The 26,005-nt window shown below is 36.3% G+C and overlaps 1 protein-coding gene across 3 annotated transcripts in view; it reads left to right on the top strand.

The window, feature by feature from the left end:
* The window catches only part of Topbp1 (DNA topoisomerase II binding protein 1), a 78,929-nt gene extending 53,275 nt beyond the window's left edge, over positions 1 to 25,654 (top strand). For 2 of the 3 annotated variants that reach the window (XM_010625479.3, XM_010625480.2), the window contains 9 exons: positions 471 to 663; positions 2,377 to 2,597; positions 5,128 to 5,294; positions 5,511 to 5,622; positions 6,938 to 7,101; positions 8,707 to 8,844; positions 19,417 to 19,506; positions 19,636 to 19,797; positions 24,953 to 25,654. In XM_010625479.3, coding sequence (XP_010623781.1) covers positions 471 to 663; positions 2,377 to 2,597; positions 5,128 to 5,294; positions 5,511 to 5,622; positions 6,938 to 7,101; positions 8,707 to 8,844; positions 19,417 to 19,506; positions 19,636 to 19,797; positions 24,953 to 25,096 — 1,391 coding nt within the window. In that variant the 3' untranslated portion in view covers positions 25,097 to 25,654. The remainder of the gene's footprint in view (positions 1 to 470; positions 664 to 2,376; positions 2,598 to 5,127; positions 5,295 to 5,510; positions 5,623 to 6,937; positions 7,102 to 8,706; positions 8,845 to 19,416; positions 19,507 to 19,635; positions 19,798 to 24,952) is intronic. The other variant, XM_010625481.2, reaches the window with a different exon arrangement.
* Positions 25,655 to 26,005: the final 351 nt, after the last annotated feature.

Raw genomic sequence — 26,005 nt, 5'->3', positions numbered from 1 at the left:
GTATTTTCCTTACTTAACCTATCTTACCAGAGCTTTGCCTATGACTTCCCTAGTTAATTCCACTCTGTTCATTCCAGAATCAGTGTCTACTTCATTGTCTTTTAAAAAAGTCAAAAGATACATACGTTCTAGTCTCTGTTTTTGGTGACTATAGTTGAAAGTGAGGCACATACTTACACGATTGTCCTGTAAGAGTGTGGTGCACAGTAGGAGAATGGGTCATAAGCAGGCAGGGAACTCTACAAAGGCTCATCACTACAGATCTGTGAAGGGCTTCCTAATTATTTCATTTACAATCCTGTGGTAAGGGCTATCTTATATTCTTTGGAGTTCATAGCCTTAGAACATTACTATAGCCTTTGATAATTATTCTGTCAAGTCAATAAATTTGTGTTGAACCAGATCTGGACAAAATTAATATAAGATGCTCACAAAGAGAAGTTTACCTTGATTGGTATATTTGTTTCAAGCTCTGACACAGACCTTGGAGATGAGAGAGAACTTCCAAAAGCAGCTGCAGGAGATAATGTCTGCAACTTCCATAGTGAAACCCCAAGGTCAGAGGACTTCCCTGTCAAGAAGTGGTTGTAACAGTGCCTCTTCAACCCCCGAGAGCACTCGTTCCACTCGAAGTGGACGGAGTAGAGTCCTAGAGGCGCTGAGGTATGTACTTAGCACTGATGGGAGAAATATTAGGTGATTTGAGAGAGGTGCTTGACTCAGTTTTTGAGTTGGACTAATTTTTTTGTTTTTTAAATAAGTGGAAAAGCAGAAGTGTAGAATGTTAAGACCAGTGAAAGTACTATATTCCTGGGCCTAATTTTGTTCAAATAATATGTAATCTATTCCATTATTTCTGTGGGTTTTGGCTTTCTGATGACTAGATTTTCCACTTTCTTTACCTTGCTTCAAGTAGTTTTAGAGTTCTTACTTGAGGGTAGGAGGCAGACAGAGGTTTGTCCCATTGTAAGCACTGACTCCAGAAAGAGGCATGATTGCTAATTTTTATTGCCGCCCCTGAGATAGAAATGATCTTAAGATCCACTTTACCTGATTTGAAAGTCCCCTCTGTACTTTAGTATTAGTAATAAACAGAAAGTACACATACACATTTTAAAGTTATTTTTTATTGGAACTTTGCATGCATTTGTACTCTTTATTTAAAAATTCTATCTTCTAGGAAAGGTGGATGCAGTTCTTAAACTTATCCCATCATTCTTGGCACTTCGTGAAGCAATTCTGCAAGTCGTCTTTCATTAGTGTCTTTATGAAGTGTGATAAATTAATGTGATTTAAGTTCAGTAATATAACTGTCTGATGCAGGAAAATTCTCTAATTGTGTGATGAGTGTTGGGATTATATTTTCCAGTTGATTAATTGAATTGAATTCTTTTTCTGAAGACTGGGGATCTAACTTGGGTCCTTGTGCTTTTGAGGCAGGCAGTGGAAACACTAAGCTAAATCCCCGGCCTGAAGACAATTCTTTATATCAGTACTGTGACAAGTAGCTTTTGTTTGATATACTGCAGTAAGTCCTGTGCTAAGTCAGGAGAAATAAATATACTCTGAGAGTAAAAGTCTATATCCCTAGGGGCCGGGCATTTAGTTCAGTGGTGCTGTGGCCTGTCTCCACAAGCACAAGGTCCCAAGTTTGATACCCATTCCCCCCCACCCAAAGTCTCTCCTCCTTTTAGAAGCAAAGGAACTTTCAGGTCACTATCAGCCTTGGTAAATTGTTTTTACTAAATATATATGAAGAAAATAGCTGGCATTCTATTATCCTCAGGTAAAATTGTTATGATTATACCATGTGATTATACCAAAAAATTCAATATAAGATTAGTCAACCTTACATTCTGGGAAATACGGTCATCAAAGACCAAAAGACCTCAGAAAGGAGCCTTTACAAAAGTGAGCTAATTTAATTATTTCAAGTGATTAAAAACTATCCAGGAAAGTAACCACTGTTTTCTAAATATTACCATGTTTTATATAATGAAGAACTACAGAACTTTTAAATGCAGCAATTATTTTACAATTTTTAAAAAATTTAACAGTGTTGGCCGGGGATTTAGCTGAGTGGTTCTGGTGCCTGCTTTGCAAGCACAAGGACCAGAGTTCAATCCCCAGTACCGGAAAAAAAAAAAAAAATTAACAGTGCTGAACTTTCCCTTTGACATGTAAATATACGGACATTCAATCAAAATATGTTTACATTTATGGGAGAAATATTTCAAAAAGAAAACATTTCCCTGGGTTCATTCAGTAAATATTATCAGATATCTACTTTGTGCTAGATGTGGGCATATGAAAGTGAGTTTTGCGCATTTGGATTTTGTTGGCTGTTGATTTAAAATTGTCACTTTTTTTCCTTAGGCAGTCTCGTCAAATAGCACCTGATGTTAACACAGAGCCCTCCCAAAATGAACAGATCATTTGGGATGACCCTACAGCTAGGGAGGAGAGAGCGAGGCTTGCCAGCAGTTTGCAGTGGCCTACTTGTTCCACACAGTACTCAGAGCTTCAGGCTGATGTTAAAAACTTGGAGGATTCTCCTTTTCAAGAGCCTTTATGTGATTCAAAAATTGCCAGAAAAGGTACTAAGAAAGAAATCTGTATAATTGTTTGTATTAGGTACATGCTGACCTCTTAAAGATAAATGTTATATTTCCCTGACTTGCGCATACAATTGAAAAACTATATAGATTGTTTGAATTTGGGTTTAAACTTGAATCAGAAAAATAATTTATAAATTGAGGTACTTTAATCAGTAAATTTAAGAATATATTTTTAGGGCCGGGGTTTTACCTCATTGGCATTGCACCTGCCTCACAAGTGCAAGGTCCTGAGTTCAATCCCTGGTACCAGAAAAAATATATATATATATTTTGATCATTAAATTTGGAGATTTAGGATTAGGCATTTTCCCCCATACCTGCTTAGCACCATTCTTCTTTCATTCTAGTTCTTTTTTTTTTGCACTTAGTTCTCTCACTATCATCTCATTCTCATTTGAGTCTTCTGCATTCTACCCAGCATCTACTTATATTTGCTCTTTGAATTTTATGAGATCTTTTCTGAAGTCTCTTTTTCTTCCTGAATTTTAATCACCCTACCCCCACCCCCATATGCTTTGGGTGGTACAGAGGATTGAACCCAGGGCCTTCTCATGCCAGGCAACTTTTCTGCCCATGAGCTGCATTTCTAGCTCTTCATTGAACTTTACCTTGAAAGCATCATGCTTCCTGTCATCTTTTTTCACTTCTTGTTCACGTTGCGTTATTATTTTCTTTGAGACAGGGTCTCACTATGTAGTTTAGGCTGACCTGGAACTCACTATGTAGCCCAGGCTGGTCTCGAACTCACAGTGATCCTCCTGCCTCAGCCTCCCGAGTGCTGGGATTACAGGCGTGTGCCACCACGCCTGGCTTGCATGATTATTTTCTACACTTGATGTATATACTTATCTCTGCCTCTTATTTTCTCCAAGTGAATAATTGCTTTCACTTTACAAATTTGGATTATACTTAGTAATTAAAGAAAGGATTAGACATTTGTCCTTTTTAAAAAGACATTTGTCCTTTTAAAGCTAATAAATTGCATATACTTATACATTCTAGAAATAAGATTCTTTTTTGTTTTGATTTTTTCATTTTTTTAATTAGTACATGTTTGCAGTACATTATTACATTTATCATGAGTTTGTACATATATATATAACATCTAAATTCTTTTTTATCCCTTTCGTCACCCATCCCTTCGTGCACCCTCCCAATTCTTGTTGCTCTTCCCATTTGAAAAAGTTCTATTTCCAATTGTTTTTTATTCTCTTTTAATCACTTTTCCTTCCCTTCCCTTCTCCCTCCGTCTCGTGTCCCTCTTCCCCTTTGAAAACGATCTCTACTTTCTATTAGTTAGCCTTTATTTATAGTTTGGGTTTCTCATATAAGAGAAACCATGAAATATTTAAGCTTGTGTCTTGATTTGTTTTGATTTATTTCACTTAATGTCCATTTCCCTATAAATGCCTCAATATTGTATATTATATCCATTGTGTATAAATACATTTTATGTATCTGTTCATCTGTTGATGGACCTATAGACAGCATCCAAGATTTAGCTATTATAAATTGTGCTATTATGGATTAGCTATTATAAACATGGGTATAAACATGGGTATGCATGTATCACTGCAAAATGATGACTTTAACTCTTCTAAGAAGATTCCTAGAAGGGAATAATAGCTGGATTGAATGAAATTTCTATTTTCATTTTTTTAATGAATCTCCATACTGATCTCCATAGTGGTTGTACTAGTTTAATTTCTATCAACAATTTAGCCTCCCCATCCCTTCACAACATCACCAGCATTTATTATTATTTGATTTCTTGATGATCAGCATTCTTTCTGGAGTAAGATGGTATCTCAGTGTTGTTTTAATTTATATTTCTCTAATGGCCAGCAATGTGGGACGTTATAGGTCATTTAGACTTCTAAGAAGTACCTCTTTATTTTGGTTGCCCATTTTTTGTTTTTTCGGGTTTTTTGGTACCGGGGATCAAATTCAGGACCTTGCACTTGCGAGACAGGCAGCAGAACCACTGAGCTAAATACTTGGCCCTGGTTGTCCATTTTTTTATTGGGTCTTTTATTGAGGGAGGAGTCTAATTTTTTTGAATCCTTTATATTACTAGATCTTAGTCCTCTGAGGAATGGGTGGCAAAATTTTTTTCCCATTCTGTAGGGAATTTTTCACATTCTGGAAAAAATTGTTTCCCATTCTGTCTCTTTACTCTTTTTGGGTGTTTGCTATGCAGAAGCTTTTTAATTTGATATGATCCCATTTCGTGATTCTTGGTGTTATTTCTTGTGCTGTTAGGGTTTTGTTTGGAAAGTCCTTGCCTATGCATGTGTCTTTCAGGAGTTTTACCTATTTTATCTTCCAGCAGATTAAGTGTTTCTGTTTTAACATTTAGATTTTTCATAGGATACTTCTTTTGCATGTACTTTTTACATTGTAGAATTTGTGTTTGATTTCATCTTACATAAGACAGATGAGAATGTATCCCCAGATTTGTTCTTGGTTGTATTTGGTTAGTATCACACCAGCATTTTACTGTCCTCAGCTATCAGTGATCCTGAAAACAAATGTGGGACTGGAGGCCCAAAACACCCAACCTCTGAAGAACTGGAAACTCCAATAAAAGATGATCATCTGATCCCTACGCCTCAAGCCCCCAGTATTGCCTTCCCCTTGGCCAACCCACCAGTGGCTCCACACCCTAGAGAAAAGGTGTGTTGACTCTTGTTAACCTGATGTGGCCTTAGGATATTGCTGTTATGCTGTAGGAGAAGTTTGTTGCTCTCAGAGGTCCATCAGATGATGAAAAGTCTGCATTTCTTTACATTGTATTATTTGTGTGTTTGACATCTCAGAAAATGACTAAAATGTCACACATAATAGTTGTTTATGTTAATTTTTTTCTTAAGTACAACTCTTCTGTTCTAGATTATAACAATCGAAGAGACTCATGAAGAATTTAAAAAACAGTACATATTTCAATTGTCATCTCTGAATCCTCAAGAACGTATTGATTATTGTCATCTGATCGAAAAACTAGGTACTAGTATTATACCTAATAATGGCTCATTGTAGTAACATTATTTGGAAATTAAATATAGTATTGATATTATTTGTAAGGTGTGGACATTAAGAAAAAGAATATGGGTAATTTGTCTAAGGTAATATAGTGAGTCATGATGAGAGATTTGTTTGGTTTTTTTGGAGAGGTTTGATTTTATAAATTCTGTTATAAATCTAAAGTTACTAGGTGATGGGACTTAAAGATAAAAATTGAAAACAACAGTTAAGATTAAGGTTAAGAGTTTTCTATATCAGAAGACTTATTTATTGATGAAACCTTGCACAAAATCAGTGAAATAATAGGCTTAGAATAAAACCACATTTTAAAAAATATGACATCCAGAAATGAACACCTTCTCTTGTAAAATTCTCTTAGCCCTAGTGGTCAGGCTCTCCATGTGTGTCTGAAGCATCGTACTAGATGTGTGAACTAGTGTGCTATAGCAACACTGGCCGGTAGGAATAGGACATGAGCCCATGTGTTAATATTTTACAGTTTCTAGTAGCTACATGTTTTTAAAATAAAAAGATACAGATGAAGTTAACTTTAAACATGTATTTTATTTAACTATCATATATTTTCAGTGTGCAATTGGTATTTTATATATCAGTTGTTATAAAATACCAGTGACATGTTCTAAAGTTTCTTGTACTGTTTTTGAAATCTGATACATAATTATAACACATCTCAATTTGTTTTTGTTTTGTTTTGTTTTGTTTTTGGTTCCAGCGATTGAACTCTGGACCTTGTGCTTGCAAGGCAAGCGGCAGAACCACTGAGCTAAATCCCCAGCCCAATACATCTCAATATGGATTAGTTGTGTCTCGGGTGTTTGATCACCACTGATATCTAATGGCTATTTTGTTATACAGAACAGCTCTGCAGAGTTAGAAAAATTACACTATGGCAACTTAAGCTGATAGCTTGTCACTGAGAGAGAACGCTAAGAATTCTTTGGGCTGGATATGTAGCTCAGTGGTAGAGCACTTGCCTAGCATGTGTGAAGTCCTGTGTTTTATCCCCAGCACTGCAAAATAAAAGAGAGGGGAGTTGTTGGTTAAAGTGTTCATAATGGCAAAGTTGGATAATTTATACTCTAGGTAGCTAGTGTATGGGTTAATTTTACTACTTTTGTATTTAAAAGTTTAAGTAAAATTTTTAATATATATGTATACATAATCAGTTTTTGTATTTAAATAGTTCAGTGCTTTTTGCTTATAAGTAATTTCTATGCATAGTTGAAATTGTATTTTTTCCATGCGAAGAATACAATCAGTTTTTCTCTGTTAAGGTGGATTAGTGATGGAGAAGCAGTGCTTTGATCCCAGCTGTACACACATTATTGTGGGACATCCACTGCGAAATGAGAAGTACTTAGCTTCCGTAGCAGCTGGGAAGTGGGTGCTTCACCGTTCCTACCTAGAAGCGTGCAGGACTGCAGGCCACTTTATTCAGGTGCGTATTCATGTTTGTGTGAAGGATTAAAGTGATGTCTAAGACATATGATACCTGCATAGATGATACTAGCCTTCTCATATTCTCAGCAGTGAAGTAAGAAAAGAAAGTTTACAGAGCCAGATTCAGTTTTTTATTCACTTTTTAAATTATTTATTGGAATGTTAGTGGTTTTTAATTGAGATAACATTCTCTTAATATGAAAAAAGTTTCAGCCAGGCATGGTAGCACACGCCTATAATCCCAGCACTCAGGAGGCTGAGGGAGGAGGATTGTCACAAGTTTGAGTCCAGCCTGGGCTACATAGTAAGCTCAAGTCTAGCTTGAACTACATATCTAAATCCTGTCTCAAAAGAAAAAAAAGTTTCAAGATTACCTCATTGTAAGCTTTTATCTTTACTTCTAGACCATTAAATATTAATTATTGGGCACTGACAGTGGTATTCACCAGGGTTTTCTGTGTTGAGTTTTGGAGACAAGGTCTTGCTATGTAGCCCAGACTACCTATGAACTTAGGATCCTCCTGCCTCAGCCTCTCAAGTGCTGGACTAGTGTGCCACCATACCTCGCCACTCATGTAGTTTTTGAAATTTTCAATCAGGCATTAATGTAAGGATCTCTTCTAGAGCCAGATAATCAAGTCCTCTGTACTTGCCTTCTCTGAGACCATGTCCTTACAGCAGATGAAGGTTGGTAACTTAATATTACCAGCTGCTAAGGTATAGTTGCCATATGTTTCTAGAAATATATGCAGTATCCTTCTGGTTTGTATTAAAATCTAGATAAGGAGCTCAGTGTGGTGGTACTTGCTTGTAATCCTAACACTCAGGATTTTAACACGCAGGATGATTGGGAGTTCCAGGCCTGTCTCAAAAAAAAAAAAAGAAAGGGACTTGATGTACTTGATGTACTTGACTAAAGTAATCCATATCTCATCCATGTTCACAAAATATTTACTAATTAAACAATATGAGGCTTTTATGTTTATTTTGTTTTTTGAGACAAGTCTTGCACTGTAGTTCAGACTGGCCTTGAACTCACTCACTGTGTATCTCCAACTCAGGTGCCTCAGCCTCCCAAGTGCTGGGATTACAGGCATGTGCCACTACACCTGGCTAGACAGTATGTTTACTGTTTATGGTACTCTGTATAGTGTTCTTACCTGGGAGCTGTTTGTAACTCAGGTTGGTCAATAAAGGCTAAGGCTTTGTACACTGCCTTCAGAGTCCCTCTCCTGTACACAGGCAGATCTCAGTGTCCTTAGAGAGACTTTGGCCCAGGATTTCTCAGTTAATCCCACACAGGAAAGAATGCTGTAATGTTTCTTCCAGAACTCCTTAAGGGTTAAACCTATATCTGAGACCATCTGGAAGCATAAGCGGCTGGATAACTCAAACTTAGTTCTTAAGTTAAAAGTAAAATTATGGTTGTAACCCAAGTTGTTTGCATGTAGGCTGGTCGTAAGTCAAGGGTCCACTGTACTTGTTATGATTGAATGCTTTCATCTTATCAGATTGAAGGTTCCTTGAGGGCAAAAACCTGTTTGTAGCCCAGTGGCTTCCATTTATTGTAGGAACTCAAACATTTATTGGATTAACTTTCTAGGAAGATGACTATGAATGGGGAAGCAGCTCCATACTTGATGTTTTGACCGGCATCAATGTACAGCAACGAAGACTAGCACTTGCAGCAATGAGGTGGAGAAAAAAGCTCCAGCAAAGACAAGAATCACCCACTGTTGAGGTATTACCTATATGACTATATAGGTAATATAAATGGCATTCAGTATCGATACTATTGCAGTTTTTTTTTAAAGAGAATCTGCCTGATCAAAGAAGAATTCAACCTGTCTCTTATCTCTTGGTTGATATGTTTAGGTTGGACATTCTAAGTTGAGTTTAATGTTAATTCCTTTTTCTTCTAAATATATTTGCCAATAAGATACATAGTGTTATGGTTTAGTTCTAAATATCCCCCAAAACTCATGTATTCAGAGGTGGGGCTTTGGAAGGTGATTAAATCATGGGATTGCCATACTCATCAGTGGATTGATCCATTGATGAATTCATGCCTGAATGTGTTCTTAGGAGGTGGGGCCTGATTGGAGGTGGGTTGCTGGATGTGTGACCTGGAAGGGTGTATTTCTGTTCTTGGCTTCTATTTTCTTTGCCTCCTGGCTGCCATAGGGTGAACACCTGTCCTTTTCTCTGCCCTTCCACCATGCCGTTTCTACCTTGAAGCCAACCCACTGCTTACCATAGATTTAACTGTTTGAAAAGATAAGACAAATAAATCTCTCTTTTCTTTGTGGGTATCAGGTGTTTTATCTCAGTGACAGGAAAGTGACTGATTTTTTTTTTTTTCCCCCTTCAGTATTGGTGATTGAATCTAGGGCCTTTTCTCTGATCTACATCTCCTGCCCTTTTTTTTTTGAAACAAGATCTCATTAATCTTGCTGTTACCCAGGCAAGGCTTGAACTTGCAGTTTTCTTGCGTTCATCTCTTGTAGGATTACAGGCACCACCATGCCTGGTGATAGTTTGGTGGCTTTTAAAAAAATAATTTATATGTGTAAAATGTGGCCCATACCATATTTCTTCTGAAGAATCTTTTTTAGCTTCTAGCTTCAGGGGTTCCTAACCTGGGTCCCTAGAGTCATGAAAAAATGAATTTGTACATCTGCTTTAGGAAGGCTGTGTAATTTTCACAGATAGGGCAAATGCATCCTTACTTTTGCTAACTTCTAATTGAAAGTTAGGATCTCTTTTAATTGCAAATGTAAACAAGTCACAACACTTTTAAGGGGGGTTAAATGCATATATTTAAGTTTCCATATATTAGGGACAATATGTGATATTTGTTGAGTCTGGTGTATTTTGTTGAACATGATGATCTCTAGTTCTGTCCATTTTCCTGCAAATGACAATTCCATTCTTTTGAGTAATACTCCATTGTGTATACATGGTATACACACATGCCCACAGCAGTTTCTGTATCCACTTACAGTGGATGGGTACTAGGCTAGTTCCATATGTTGGCTATTATGACTTCTGCCACATTAAACATGAGTATGCAGGTATCCCTGTAGTAATGTCAGCTTTAATTCCTTTGGCTATATACTAAGTGGTATAACTGGATAAAACCATACATAGCTCTATCTTTAGTCTTTTTGAGAAACCTCTATACTGATTTCCATAGTGGCTCTACTAATTTACATTCCCATCAGTAGTGTAGAAGGATTCCTTCCCCTCCCCCTGACATTTTCCCATTTGGCAACATTTATTGTTGTTTTATATTTTTCCATTTTATTGTTTTAGATCTTTTTTATTAGTACATGTTTGTAGTACATAATGTTTATATTCCTTGTGTGGAGCTGGTACATAGGCATAACACATCGTAATTCCTTTTCATCCTCTTTCCCTCTTCTTGCTTTCCTCTCCCTCCATCTCTTGATCCCTTCCCCTCTGAGAAAGATTTATCTCCCTACTTCCAATAGGAAATATATCATATTTTGCTCTTTATTTATACCTTATATTTCTCATATAAAAGAACCTGCAATATATAAGCTTTTGTGTCTGATTTATTTCACTAAACATTATGGTCTCAAGGTGCATTTATTTTCTTACAAATAACTCAAGATTATCTTTCTTCTTCATAGTATTACTCCATTGTGTGTAAATACCACGTTTTCCTTATCCATTCATCTGTTTATGGGCATATAGGCTGTTTCTGAGGTTTAACTAATATAAATTGTGTTGCTGTAAACATAGGTATTCATGTATCACTGCAAAATGATGTCTTTAACTCTTTCTGGAAGATACCTGGTTGGGTCAAATGGAATTTCTGGTTTTGGTTGTTTGAGGAATCTCCATACTGATTTCCATAGTGGTTATACTAGTTTACCAGCAATGGAGAAGGGTTCCCTTTACCCTGCAGTCTGCTAGCATTTGTTATTACTTGATTTCTTGATGATGGTGATTCTTTCTGAGGTATGATGGAATCTCAGTGTTTTTTTTTTAGTATGCATTTCTCTAATGGCCAGCCATGTTGAACATTTCTCCGTGTATTTATGAGCCATTTGTACTTCTTTTGTGAACTATCTATACTTTCACTTGTCCATTTTTTTATCAGGTCTTTCATTTTAGAGGGGTTCTGTTTTTTTGTTTTGTTTTTTGAGTTCTTTTTATATTCTAAGATATTAATCCTTTGAAAAATAGCTGGCAAAATTTTTTTCCCAGTCTGTAGGTTTTCTTTGCACTAGTGATTGTTTTTTGGTTTTTTGAGACAGGGTCTCACGATGTAGTGGAGACTGACCAGGAACTCACTATGTAGCTCATACTGGTCTCGAACTCACAGCAATCCTCCTGCCTCAGGCTCCCAAGTGCTGGGATTACAGGCATGCGCCACCATGCCCAGCTGATTGTTTCTTTTGATGTTCAGACGCTTTTTAATTTGATATGACCCCATTTCTTGATTTTCAGTATAATTTCCTGTGCACTGGGGGTTCTGTTCAGAAAGTCCTTTCTTCTGCCTATGACATCAAGAGTTTTACCTATTTTGCTCAGCAGGTTAAATATTTCTGTTGTAACATTTAGTTTTATCCATTTTGATTCTAGTTTAGCACATGGTGAGAGATAGGGATTTAGATTCAATCTTCTTTATATGGATAGCCAGTTTTCCCAATATCATTTATTAAAGAGGCTTTCTTCCAGTGTATGTTTTTGTTCCCTTTGTCAGAGATCAAATAGTTGAATATGTTTGAGATAGTTTCTACATCCTCTGTTCTGGTCCATTAATCCACATCTGTTTTGGTGCCAGTACCATGCTGTTTTTATCATCATAGCTTTGTAACATAAGTTGAAGCCCAGGATTGTAGTGCCTCCTGGTTTGCTCTTGTTACTCAGGACTGGTTTTGGAATTCTGGGTCTCTTCTGTTTCCATGTAAATTTTAGGATTGTTTTCTCTAGTTCTTTGCAGAATGCTATTGAAATTTTGATTGGGATTATATTATCTTTATATCAGTTTTGGAAGTATGGCCATTTTGAGTATATTGGTTTCTCCTATCCAGGAACAAGGCATAGTTTTCATTTTCTGATGTCCTCTTTGAGCTCCTTTTTCAGAGTGCTGTAGAAAGGTCTTCCACTTTCTTAGCTAACTTCCTAAGTATTTAAATTTTTTGGTGCTATTGTGAATGATATTTTTTTCCTAATTTCTTATTGGGTTCATTCTAAGCGTACAGAAACACTTGATTTTTGTTTTACTATGTCCTGCTATGTTATTGAATTTATTAATTCTAGGAGTCTTTTGGTAGATTTGGGGGGTCTTCTGTGTAGAGTATCATGTCATTTGCAAATTATGATAATTCAATTCTTTTCCTATACATAGCCCTTTCATTTATTTTCCTAGCCTATTTGCTCTTGCTAATGTTTCTTGTAATAAGCTGAACAGGAGTGGTGATAATGGGCATCCTTGTCTTATTTCTGATTTTAGAGCGAAAGCTTTCAGCTTCTCTACATCTAATAGGATGTTCAGAGTGGATTTGTCAAATGGCCTTTGTCAGATTGAGATAAGGTCCTTTGTATCTATATTCTTTAGTGTTTTTCAATCACAAAAAGATGTTAGCTTTTGTCAAAGGCTTTTTCTGTAACCTATTGAGATGATCATTTGATTTTTGTTCTTGCTTCTCTTTATGAGATGAATTAAATTTATAGATCTGGGTATGTTGAACCATCCTCGAATCCCCAGGATAAAGCCTATTTGGTCATGATGTATGGTCTTTATGATGATTCATTATATTCCTTTTGCCAGTATCTTGCTGAAGATTTTTGCATCTACATTCATTAAAGAGATTGGTGTGTGCTTTTCTTATTTAGTTGGATCCTTGTTTGGTTTTGGAATCATGATAATGTTATTCCAGGAATAACTTTGGGAGTACTCCTTCCCTTTCAATTTCATTAAAAAGCTTGAGGAGGGCTGGGGATTTAGCTCAGTGGTTCTGCCACCTGCCTTGCAAGTGCAAGGTCCCAAGTTCAATCCCTGGTACCAAATAAATAAATAAACAATAAGCTTGAGGAGTATTAGTGTTAGAATTTCCCTGAAGCTTTTGTAGAATTCCTCAGTGAACCAGTCTGGACTTAGGCTTTCTCAGTTGTAGATTTCTTTATTGCCGCTTCAATTTATTGCCTGATACTGTTCAGGTTTCTTTTTCATTTTTATTAGCACATATTTGCCATACATAGTGTTCATATTCATCATAGGAAATTTGTACTTATACATAATATATCTTTTTTTCTCCCCTCCCTCCAACTCTTCTTCCCCTCCCTGTTTACAAAAGCTTTTTTTCTTTTTCCTTATATTTCCACCCCCGCCCATGTTTCTACTTCCAAATATCTAGCCTGTGTTTTGTTCCTTGTTTACCCCTTAGGGGTAAACATTGTGAGAAACAATGAGATATTTAAACTTGCATGTCTGATTTATTTCACTTAATATGGTCTTAAGGTCCATCCATTTACTTAAAAATGATTCAAGTTTATCCTTCTTAATGGTGGAGTAGTACTCCATTGTATATAAATCCTACATTTTCTTTGTCCATTCATCTGTTGATGGGCATATGGGCTGGTCCCAACACTTAACTATTATAAATTGTGCTGCTATAAATGTGGGTATGCATATATAATGTGATATTATGTGTTTAACTCTTTGGAGAAGATACATAGAAGGGGAACAGCTGGATCAAATGGATCCTCTAGTTTTTTGAGCAGTCTCCATACTGATTTCCTTAGTGGTTGTGCCAGCTTACACTCACCAGCAACGGAGTAGTGTTCCTTTTTCCCCACAGCCTCGCCAGCATTTGTTATTGTTTGACTTCTTGATGATCGATAGCCATTCTTTCTGAAGTGACATGAAGTTTCACTGTTAAGTCTTGGTCCAGTTTTGATAATTCATATGTATCTAGGAATCTGTCCATTTCTTTTGAATTCTCCAATGGTGTATAGGTTTATGAAGTAGTTGTTAAGAATCTTTGATTTTTACAGTGTCCTTTGTGATTTCATCTTTTTCATTTCTAATTGCATTCAATTTGGCCTTTTCTCTCCTTTCAGGGGTTAGATTGGCCAAGGGTTTGTCTATTTTATTTTTCTGAAGAACTAACTTTTGATTCATTGTTTGGTTTTTTTTTTACTCTGAATATCACTGGTTTCTGCTCTGATCTGAATAATTTTCTATATACTAGCTTTGGATTTAGATTGTTCTTGTTTTTCTAGGACTTTGAGGTGTATTTCTGGGTTATTTTGTGATGTGGACATTCACCGCTATAAAATTCTCTGTCAGGACTGCTTTCATTGTGGTGCAGAAGGTCTGGTTTGTTGTACTGGCATTATCATTTATTTCTAGAAACTGTCTTATTTTTTCCTTGACTGTTTTTGTAACCCATTGCTTAGTTATGAGTATACTGTTTAGCATCTGTGCATTTACATAATTTGTGTTTTCTTTTTTCATTGATTTCTAACTTTATTGTGCTATGAACTGATAATATGCATGGTGTAATTTCAGCTCTTTTACATTTACTAAAGCTTGCTTTGCTGGCTGGTGTATGGTCTGTTTTGGAGAATGTTACATATATTTTGTTTGGTGGAACACTACAGATATCTATAAGTCCATTTCTTTGAAGGTTTTGTTCAACTCTGATATTTCTTTGTTGATTTTTTTTTTTATCTAGTTAATCTATTTGTGTTAGTGGGTTTTGAGGTCCCCCACAGCAATTGTATTTATGTTTGTCTGGTTTGTTATGTCCAGTATTACTTAAAGTTGGGTGCACAGTTATTTGGTGCATATGTTAATTATTGTTATCTCTTCCTGTTGGGTTATCCCTTCACCAGTATATATTGACCTTCTTTGTGTCTTGATCTTGGCTTGAAGTCAGTTTTGTCACAATATAGGATAGCAGCACCTGGTTTTTTGAAGGTTCCCATTGCATGGAAAATTGCTTTCCATCCTTTCATTTTTAATCTGAGGGTTTGGGGGGGGGTTAAATATGTTTCTTGTAAACAGCATACTGTTAAAATTAACTCCCATTAAAATTGGGAGTTATACCGATATGTATTGACTTACAGTGGACCCTTCACTTATGAACTCAATTGATTCCCAAAGGGCTGGTTGTAACTTATGTTGGTTATAAGTCAATACAGCTAAGATCTGGATGTTTACCTGGGTACATGCTATAGATAACAAGAGGCAGATTAATCTGTTAATCTAATTAACCCAAGTTGTTCATATGTCAGGTGGGTCATAACTTGAGGGTCCACTGTATTTCTGTCATGGCCTTATTTTCGTGTTGCTGATTCCGTTTTTCCCTTCTGCTTAACTGCTCACCCTACCTGGTATATTCATTCTATTAGGCCTTTTGTCATTGTTAGCTTGTCTCTTTCTAGGGTGTCTTTGAGAAATTTTTGAGGGCTGGTTTGGTGATCATGAATTTTTTAGGTGCTCTTTAATCATGAAAGTGCCTTATTTATCAATTTTGAAAGATAGCTTTGCAAAATATATTAGCCTCCGTTGGAAATTGTTTCAGAATTTGAAACACTTTATTCCAAGCTCTCTTGGCCTCCATAGTTTGTTTTGAGAAGTCTGTAATTCTAATAGGTGTCTCTGTGTTCATTGCTTTTCTCTACTCACTTTTTAGATTCTGTTCTTGTGTTGGATTTCTGGGATTTTGATTATGATGTATCATGGAGAAATTCTTTTCTTGTGACTTCTTGGGTTCTATGTGCCTCATTTGTTATTTTGCATAATTGGGAAAGTTTTCTGCTATTATTTCAGTAAACAGGTTTTTCTGTGGCATTTGTGATATCTGATTTTTTCTTAATGCCAATTAGTATGTCCTCTTGTCATTTAGCTGCTGCTTGATCTATTTTTCATGTTCTCTTTTTGTTTTTATGATATCTGTCATTAATTGGTCACTAGCAACAGGCCTGTCTTGTAGTTCTGAAACTCTGTCCTCACATTGGTCACTTCTGCTGCTCATACTTTCAATAGAATTTTCAATCTCCTGAATTTCTATTTGGAGCCCTTTTATGGACTCATAAATGTTTTCTGTGCTGGTGTGGTCATTCATGTTTTGTGTCATTTTGTTTAGGTCTTCTAGGTTTTTATTAGTGCCCTCTGTGGAGTTACAGTCTTATTTGGTCCAATATCTTTTTAACATATCTTCTGTGAGTTTGCAAATGCCATATTTTGTTTAATCTCCTGTGATATCATTTGAATAATAGGGGTTTGTGGCTTTGGTTTCCTACCTTTGATGCTCCATGGATCATGGGAGAGATAGGAGTTATTGGTTGTCTTCTCATATTTCTATTTGTGTGTGTGTGTGTGTGTGTGTGCGTGTGTGTGTTGATTGTAGTGGAAAGCTTTGTTTCTAGTATAGTGACTTAAGTTAATGTCTTGTTTTTAGTGGTATTCTCTAGGAATGGCTATTGGCCTTTTCATCTTTCCCAGGTTCTAGCCACCTCCATTTACTTGAGATGGGAGATTGCAGTGTATTTGGCCCAGTATGCAGCTCTCTAGGAATGGGCTGCGGTATTTTATGACCCCCAAGGCAAACCAGATGGCATCCCACGAAAACCAGTTAATTAGCAACAGCTATGTTAACTTGGCTATGCTAATAAAATCAGCACCAATTACAGCATCAGATACAAACAATATTGACACACCCTAAGGATCAGTAAGATAACACCCTGCCAGCTTGAACCACTGGTGCATGTGTGACGCCCCCCCATTGGGCATTGACATTTCTGTCATTGCCTGACTAATCACTGCCCAGATGTAAATATTAATACTATTATAACAATTAAAAAGTTCTTACAGTGCTCAACAAACATACTTCATTAAATTTATTCATTGTTTATCAATATTCTATAAATTTTAAATTGGAAATCTTATAAGTACCCCATTGCTGGTATATGTAACACACATCTACAAATGCTGTACCACAAAATAGCTATATTACTTTTCATACCATTTTAATGTTTTCCTTAAGGAACTGTAATATGATGGCATCTGGTCTGCTAAATCAATGCCTTTCTTTGCATTGGTGTAATCAGAGGCCCCCTAAGACATAGTACAAGCCACCTCACGAGACAGGCATGTGTGTACCACTGGTAGTTCAAGCTGGCGGGAATGACTGAATTCAAATCAGAGCCTTGGAGCAGTGAGACATATACTTTGTTGTGAACTTATTAAAGAGGCTGTCTTGGAGTTCGTGGTGGCATGTGCCTGAAATCGCAGCACTCAAGAAGCCAAGGCAGGAGTATCACTATGAATTTATGGCCAGTCTGGGTTATATAGTTCAAGACCAGCCTGAACTACATAGACTTTGTCTCAGAAAAGCAAACAAAAAAATAAAAGTCTATCTTTTCTCCAACATATATTTTTGGCTCCTTTGTCCAGAATCAGATAACTATTGTGCATGTCCTCTGTTCTGTTCTGTTTCATTGGTCTGCATGTCTTTTTTGTGTCAGTACCATGTTGTTTTTGGTACCAAAAACTTTGTAGTATAATTTGAATTTGGTATTATGATGCCTCCAGCATTGCTCTTTTTGTTCAGGATTGTGTTTTCTAGTCTAAGTCTCATGTGTTTCATACAAATTTTATGATTGTTATATCATTGGAATGTTTTTTTTGTCATTGGAATTTTGATAGGGATTGCATTAAATCAGTAGGTTGCTTTTAGTGATATGGGTGTACTGACAGTACTACCTCTGCCAATTCATGAATTACGTTCTAGATTTCTGAGTCCATTATTGGTGTATAGAAAAGCTAGTGAATTTTTAATGTTCATCAGCTGTAAGTTTTCTGGTGGAGTCTTTAGGGTCTTCTAATTTGGATCATATTGTCTACAAATCATACTATTAACAGTACCTGTGATTTTTGCATTAACAGAAGTCAGATATATTTATTTTGTGTTATAATTTCAAGTATCCTAAAGTACTGTATGTTCCTTTACTATAAAATTATACTAGTTATCAAACCCTACATTAATTCTTGAGTTAATGCATTGATAGAGAACACATTATAGCAAAAATTTGTTTTTAATATTTTGATAACTTACACTAAATCTGTTTTCTTTATACTTTGAACTTCCACAGCAGGTACAGTGGTGCACACCAGCACTCAAACAGGCTGGGGTAGGGGGATCACATGCTTGAGCCCACCTTGGGCATTTGGCAAGACCTGTCTCAAAGTAAAAAAAAAAAAAAAAAAAAAAAGGCTAGGGATATAGCTTTGTGTAGGTCCTAGGTTCAATCCTAGTCCTGGAAAAAATAATTACCATTATGGTATCAGAATTATATCAGTAAAGCTGTCATTTAATTAAAAAATTATTTAGAAGTTATGCATGTTAGTAAACACTTGTAATCCCAGTTACTCAGGAGGCTGAGGCGAGAGGATTCCAAGTTCCAGACTAGCATGGGAAACTTGGGAGACCCTGTCTCAAAAGAATAACAAAGGGCTGGGGATATGGCTTAGTGTTCCCTGGGTTCTCCAGTACCAACAAAAACAAATTATTTAGGCAAGGGGTCCATAAGTTTCACCAGACTTCCAAAAGGCTAAGAACAACTGAATTAAAATAATCTTAACATACTAAGTAATCTGGTATCTCCAAATCTTGTTAGTCTTGATTGTCTTTTCTTTCAGAGCTATTTAGCTGTTCTTTGGTTTCTGATAAATCTTATTCCTCACTTTTGTTTTAAACTGGGGATTGAACCCAAGGCCATTTCCCTGAGCTCTATTCCCAGTGCCCCCTCCCCCTTTTGAGATTTGGTCTTGTATGTTGCTCATGTTAGGCTAATACTTGTGGTCTTCCTGCCTTGGCCTCTTAGATTATAAGTAGGTTATGGGCGTGCACCATCATGCCCACCTTCCCAAAATATACTATTTTATATTTCTAATTTGCAAGCACGTTAAAAGAAATATAATGAAGTATTCATCTAATCTAACAAGTTGTGTTTTAAGCTCTATGCTCAGTTAATGTTAAGAAAAAAAATACTAGAAAGAAGCAAATATAAATCAAACTGTTTTGTTTTAATGTTACCATATTATTGGTTTTCTTTGTTCCTTGAATATTCATTGATGGGTACCAGATAGTATGGCTGGGTATTTCAGATTATTCTGACCAGAGACGTGTATAGAGTGGCAAAGTGATGGTTATAAGATTAGTTGTTGACATAAAATTGATTATAGATAAAATAATGCATTGTCTGTATCTTGTCATTTATTTTTCATATGATTTCAACAGTGATATTTTTTTTTTTTTGTTTCTAGGGCGCATTTAGTGGATGGAAGGTCATTTTACATGTTGACCAGTCCCGAGAAGCAGGGTTCAAACGTCTTCTTCAGTCAGGAGGAGCAAAGGTCTGTACTGAAACTTCACTCAGCTTTGGACAGGAATTATTTTCTAATGAAGATCACTGTAATCAGTTCTATGCCATTGAACTGCTTTGGGACACTGGTAGACTTTGATAGTTACTGTTTTTTTCTTAGGTACTACCTGGTCATTCTCCACCTTTATTTAAAGAGGCCACACATCTTTTTTCTGACTTTAATAAACTGAAACCAGATGACTTAAGAATTAATATAGCCGAAGCTGCTGCCCAGAATGTGTACTGCTTGAGAACAGAATACATTGCCGATTATCTCATGCAGGTTTGTAATATTCTGTATTTGGTTTCCTCATTACCAGATATGCTACCCTGTCTTGTTCCTAATAGAACATTAGTCTCCTGCTATCTGCGTTCAGCCTCTGAGTTCATTCCATTTTTTATAAAAGACACATGGAAAATAAGTATGGGATATAATAAGAAACAGAAAAATTAAATCTTAAAAATGTGAACTCTTTTAGTTTCTGGATTTCAAATATAAGTATATTTTCTGTGGGAAGCTTTGTTAGAAAATGTAAGTGATACAATCAACAAGCATATGATATTTATCAAATTAATAAAACCAAGGAGTTTATTAATCATAAAATTTTGAGGAGTTTCTCAACTATAATATGTAACTGTTTTATTTGTAAATACAGTATTTCAAAAATATTACACGAAAAGAAAATGAGAAAGAACATATGTTTGACGATCATATCAAACTAATAATGTATTTGGATTATCAGTCTGTGTTGCATAAATTTTTGTTTATTTCATATCCTTTTTTTGCTGTCATATGTATATTTGAAATTTTTATTTAGTATCTTCATTTCTTGGTGTCATGTGTGTTTGCAATCTTTAATTAAAAAAAAAAAAGATACATGGAAGCATTCAGCGTAGAAGTTACAAAGTCTGAATACCTTTAAAAGCTTTTAAATTTCCCTTTAAAATGTTGGCTATAAAAGAAGAGCAGATGCCGGGGACATAGCTCAGTAATTCTGCCACCTACCTGCCTTGCAAGCACAAGGATCCGAGTTCGATCTCTGGTAAAGAAAGACAGACAGATGGAAGGGAGGGAGAGAAAGGAAAGAACAAAGGAAGGAAGAAAGAAAAGGAAGGGAAAACATTTAAAAATAAATTATTTTTAAAAAAATTTTTAAAAAAAAGCTCATAGCCAGGTGCAGTTGTTTATACCTGTAATCCCAGCTCCAGTGAGGCTGAGGCAGGAGATCACAGTGAGTTCAAGGCCAGTGTAGGCTACAAACTGAGTTCAAGGACAACCTGAAGTACATATTGACACCCTGGCCCCAAAAAAAGAAAAAGCAGAAATTGATTCAGAGTGTCCAAGGAGAATTATTTACCCAAGGGCCCTTTTTAAAGTTTCTTGACCTTTGTGTTGATATTCAGTAAATATCTATGTTAGACACAGTGGTAAATAAAGCATTGGTTATCTGGGAGACCTGCACACATACACTTAGAATTGGCCTATGTTGTGTGCTTTTGAATGGGCAAAGAAAAATCTTCCTAACACCAGAATGCCTGAAAGAGAGGCCAGCAGGAACCAGTAGGCCATGCTATATAGTTATAAGCATCCTACTACCAAGGATTTAAAATGTAGGGCTGAGGATTTAACCCACTGGTACTGCCACCATCTGCCTCACAAACACAAGGTCCTGTGTTTGATCCCTGGTACCAAAAAAAAAAAAAAAAAAAAAAAAAAAAAATGCATCCTCCATAAAATGGAGTAGTGTAGAAGTAAGGGGAGACTAACACTTTTCCTCCCTTATGATTTCGCTGCTTGTGAGGTTGCTCAGGGTTTAACAGAAAGAATTCTTAAGCCTGGTATAGCAGTATACACCTGTAATCCTAGCAGTGAAGAGGGTGAAGTAGAGGGATTGTGAGTTTAAGGCCAGCCTGGACTATATAGCAAGACCCTATCTCAAAAAAACAAAATAAGAGGAGAAGAAATTCCTGAAACATAAATTTGAAGCTTTTATCATAAAGTGGACATACTGATTAGGAATTAGTGACCCAGTAATAACTACTTGAACACCTAAATGTAGTGTTAAAAAAAACCAAAAAAACAAAAGACTCTTTAACATGTTCCTACCAGGTTGAACCACCAGTGGTAAATGCATAACTGTCAAGTGTTTGTACCACTTAGTGGGACTGTCCCGTGTCACCAATGGGGCAGTCATGCATTTACCACCAAGGGCTCAGAGCTGCCTGCCAGTGAGACATGGGAATTACAGCTGTGTCCTGGATGTGTTAAGCTAGGTGGTACATGCCTGTAACCCCAGCACTCTGAAGGCTGAGACAAGAGGATCACCACGAGTTCATGGCCAAGCCCAGCTAAGCTACCTATAAAACCCTGTCTCACTTTGAGACATGTGGGGTTATAAAAATTTACCTAATGTGAGAAAGGACGGGTTGAGAGCGTATACCATATCTCATTCCTTCTAGGAATTCCTGATCATTCTGGGTAAGGACCAGTAGTATTTATTATCATTTATAAGGTGCCAAATGTTTGTATTTCCCTCTTGTTTCATTCATATATCCCCATTAGTTCATCTTATTTATTTATTACATATTTTTGGTACTGGGGATTGAACTCGGGACCTTGAGCTAGCAAGGCAGGTGGTGGAACCACTGAGCTAACTCCCCAGCCCCATCTTACTTTTCATACATTTCAAAGTTGCAGATACCAGTATATTTACCTCATCAAATACTGAGCATGTATATATATCAAGTGGAATACAGTATTTACTATTCTTGTACTATAGTTAATGTACAATGAAATTCATAGATCTTCAGTGTACAATTCAGTATTATGATAAATGGATACATGTGTGCACTACAAATCCTATCAGTATAAAGAATATGGCAGTTATCCCAGGAAATTTCTTGTGTACCTTCTCAAATCCTTGTACCAGCCCCACAGAGGTAACTTTTGTTCTGGTTTCCCTGCTATTTTAGAGCCTCGTATAAATGACTCATACAGTACATATTGTTTTTATGTAAGTTTTTTTTTTTTTTGCTCAGCACAATAGTTAGATCCATCCAAATTGCAGTATATATCAGTTCATTCCCTTTTATTGCATGATAATATTCTTTTGTCTGAATGTAATAGACTTTACTCATTTTCCTATTGATGGTATTCCTGGACTATTTGGGTGGGGTATTAACTGGCACAATGGCAACCACATGTAATCCCAGTTATGCAGAAGGCTGAGGCAGGGGGATTGAAAGCTGAGACCAGCCAGGATAACTTAGCATGACCTTATCCCAAATAGAAGAGGTAGTGAGATGTAGCTCAATTCTAGGACACTTGATAAGCATGTGTGAGACTGTGGTTTCTGTCCCCAGTACTACTAAATAAAAGCAACTTTTGTAGGGTATGTTTTTTCATTTCTCCCAGGCAAATATCTAGGAGTAGAACTGCCAGGCTATATAATAAGTATGTATTTAGTTTTTTAAGAAACTTCCAGGCCTTTTCTCAAAAGATTATTTCCATTTTACACTTCTACCAGCAGTGCACATATATGCTTTCCAGTTGTTTTATATTCTAATTGACATTTGGTGTTGACATATATTTGATTTTTAACCATCTGGTAAGTTTAGTGAAATCATATGATTCTTTCATTTGTATTTCTTTGATGACTAATGCTGTTAAGCAGTTTTTTCTTCACGATTTTTTGTTTCTTACTAAGAGAAACTTTTGTTTTCCTAGGGCGCCAATATGTCTCTAATTTTTTTTTTTTTCTATTAGTTTTCTAATTTTAGCTACCAGCTATCATCCCATTTCCCCTTGCCAACCCATCCTGAGGACTGGACTCAGGGCCTTGCATGCACACACTCTATCACTGAGCTACATCCTCAGCTCTTTTAATTTTGAGATAGGATATTGCTAAATTGCTCAAGCTACACCCAGACTTTTAATCCTTGTCTTAGCCTTCTGAGTACTTAGATTATAGGGATGTATTTCTACACATGGCCCTTTTTATATAAATTTTAAAGTAGGTTTATCCACACAAAAAGATTTTGGTAGGAATTGCATTAATCTTAAGATGAATTCAGATTGCATTTTAGTGTGAGTCTTCAAAACAACATGGCATATCTATGAATTTAGATCTTTGATTTTTCATGAGCATCTTGTCGGTTTCCTTAGCCTCAGCTCCTGTCAATTCTGCACATGATTTAGGGGTCAAGCAAAGGTGTGTGCAGGTTCTGTTCACGGGCTGGGGCTCCCTAGTTGCTCTGTTTTCTGAGTGGCAGTTGCCATCTTGTCTGTATCTTCAAGCTATCGTTGTTAGAACTGTAGCCATCCCACACCACAAACTGGGGCCTCTCCTCAGACTAAAAGCAGAAAATGGAAATGTGCCCCATGGTGTTCTTCCAAATGTCAACTCCCTCTGGTGTTTACTTGATCTGTTTATTCTTGGGTATCTTAGTTGCCTCCAATATATTGTCAGAATTGTTACCTGTGGAACAACTGAATCAAAAGGCAGTTACTTGCTATTTTGTGGTGCTTCATTATCCAGTCTGCCATGTTTCTCAGAAAATTAAACTTTATTACACTCAATAGTAAGGGAGGAAAATCTTTTCAATATTAGAAACTGGTTGTGAAAGAGAAAGGGGTTTTGGAGTCAGGTGAAGAGTCTGAATTTTGACTCTGCTACATGCTATGTTTTCCTGAAAATAAGACCTAACTGGAAAATAATCAGCTTTGAAAACTAGAGATCAAAAAGGGGCTGGCGTTCTTGATGTCTGGCCTTTTGATCAAACTTAGGGCCTTGTGTTTGCAAAGCAGGCACAGTGCCACTGAGAAATCCCTGGTGATCTCTGGTGTTTAAGGCTGAGTATTTTGCACCTAGGTCTTCTGGGGAGTAGGGGTTAATTATGTGACCTTGAGTATCATTAACCTTTTAAAATTTTGTGCATAATATATTTGCTAGCCTAATAACATATATTTAAATGACATTTACTGACTATATTTAGGCCTTATTTTACCTGTGAAACCACTGTTAAGGTCTGAAATGGCCTCACTGTACCTGTAGAGCTGCATACTCATTTTTCTGATATACTTTTACTAGCTATATTGTGCTTATGGGCAAGGAATGAGTATGTATTATTGTTTTTCTTGTCAAAGTGAAATAAAAGAATACATCTGTAATCCCAACACTCTGGGAGGCTGAGGCAGGAGGGTCACAAATTTGAGCCCCACCTAGCCAACTTAACTGACTTGCAGACTCTGCTTCAAGATAAACAAATAAATAAAAAGGGATGGGAATGCAGCTCAATGGAAAAGCCCTGGTTCAATTTCCAGGTCTGTCAAAAAGAAAAAGAAAAAAAAAAAAAGCATAGCAGAGTAAAGTCATCTATTACTTGATTACTTAAAAGTTTGAAATCTGAAAAGGAAATGTTTGTTTTCCCCTTTATAGGAATCTCCTCCTCCTGTAGAAAATTACTGTCTACCAGAAGCTGTTTCATTTCTCCAGAATAGTAAGGAACCTGGACCTGGCTTATCACAGAAGAGGAAAGCTCCTGCAGAGAAGAATAAAATCAAGCGGTCTAGAGTACACTGATACAACTACTCTTAGTTACCAAACATTAAATGTTTAAGTTTATGGCCTGGATGTTACTGTGATGGGTTTATGCAATAAAGACAACTATCTAAAGACCTGCCGCAGAAAGTAATGATCCCACTTGAAGTTTTTAACATCTGAAATGTAATCACTGAAATACTGTTCCTTAATTTAAAAAGTTACCAGTATTAACAACAAAGTGCACCTCCTTAGCTGTCTTGTTTTTAAAGCACACTGATGGGTGTAAGGGGCTATTTTTCTTGTATCTGATGCTGTAGCTCAGTGGAGATTGCACAGTGATGAGTTTTGCTCCAAAATAATCTCCTTTAATTCTTGAAAACAGAAGTTGTCAATTGGGTTTTTTCTTCATGTTTCCCTGATTTTTATCTTCTCGTCATTACCTGTTTAATAGGCACCTGAGCACAAGGTTAAAGAGGACTCTGGGGCTCTAAATACATGTGTTGTATATATGCATATTTGTATAAACCTTCATGATGTTTGCCAAGTTTGGGCACCAAAGCTTGAATAAAGAATAAAAGCAATGACTCAAATTAGTATTAAGATGTGTTCGGTTAGATTTGTTGAAGTGATAAAAATTGGTAAAACTTCACTTAAAAATTGAATTGCTAATTACATTTATTTATTCATAACATTTTATTAGGCTTTTCTAAACGCCTACTGGAGCCACTAAATTACATCAGTCTTTGTTCTAAACACCTGTGTACTGTGTCAGTGGTAGTGAACATATGGCATGCATGCCACAGTGGCTGTATTATTGAAAGCTCTAAAAGGTTCGCCATAGTCTAAGAGCTACTTCATCTTATTTGAAGGACAAACCTGGCTGTTAAGACATAATTTTGATGTAAACTGTTCATTCCTTAATGTTTCTTTGAAAGGCAAACTCAAGCA

The sequence above is a fragment of the Fukomys damarensis genome, unplaced genomic scaffold (assembly GCF_012274545.1).
Source record: "Fukomys damarensis isolate Sample0158 unplaced genomic scaffold, DMR_v1.0_HiC HiC_scaffold_37, whole genome shotgun sequence".
Classification (NCBI taxonomy): domain Eukaryota; kingdom Metazoa; phylum Chordata; class Mammalia; order Rodentia; family Bathyergidae; genus Fukomys; species Fukomys damarensis.
Note: the sequence above shows the minus strand (reverse complement) of the source record. Positions and strands in the feature narration are given on the sequence as shown.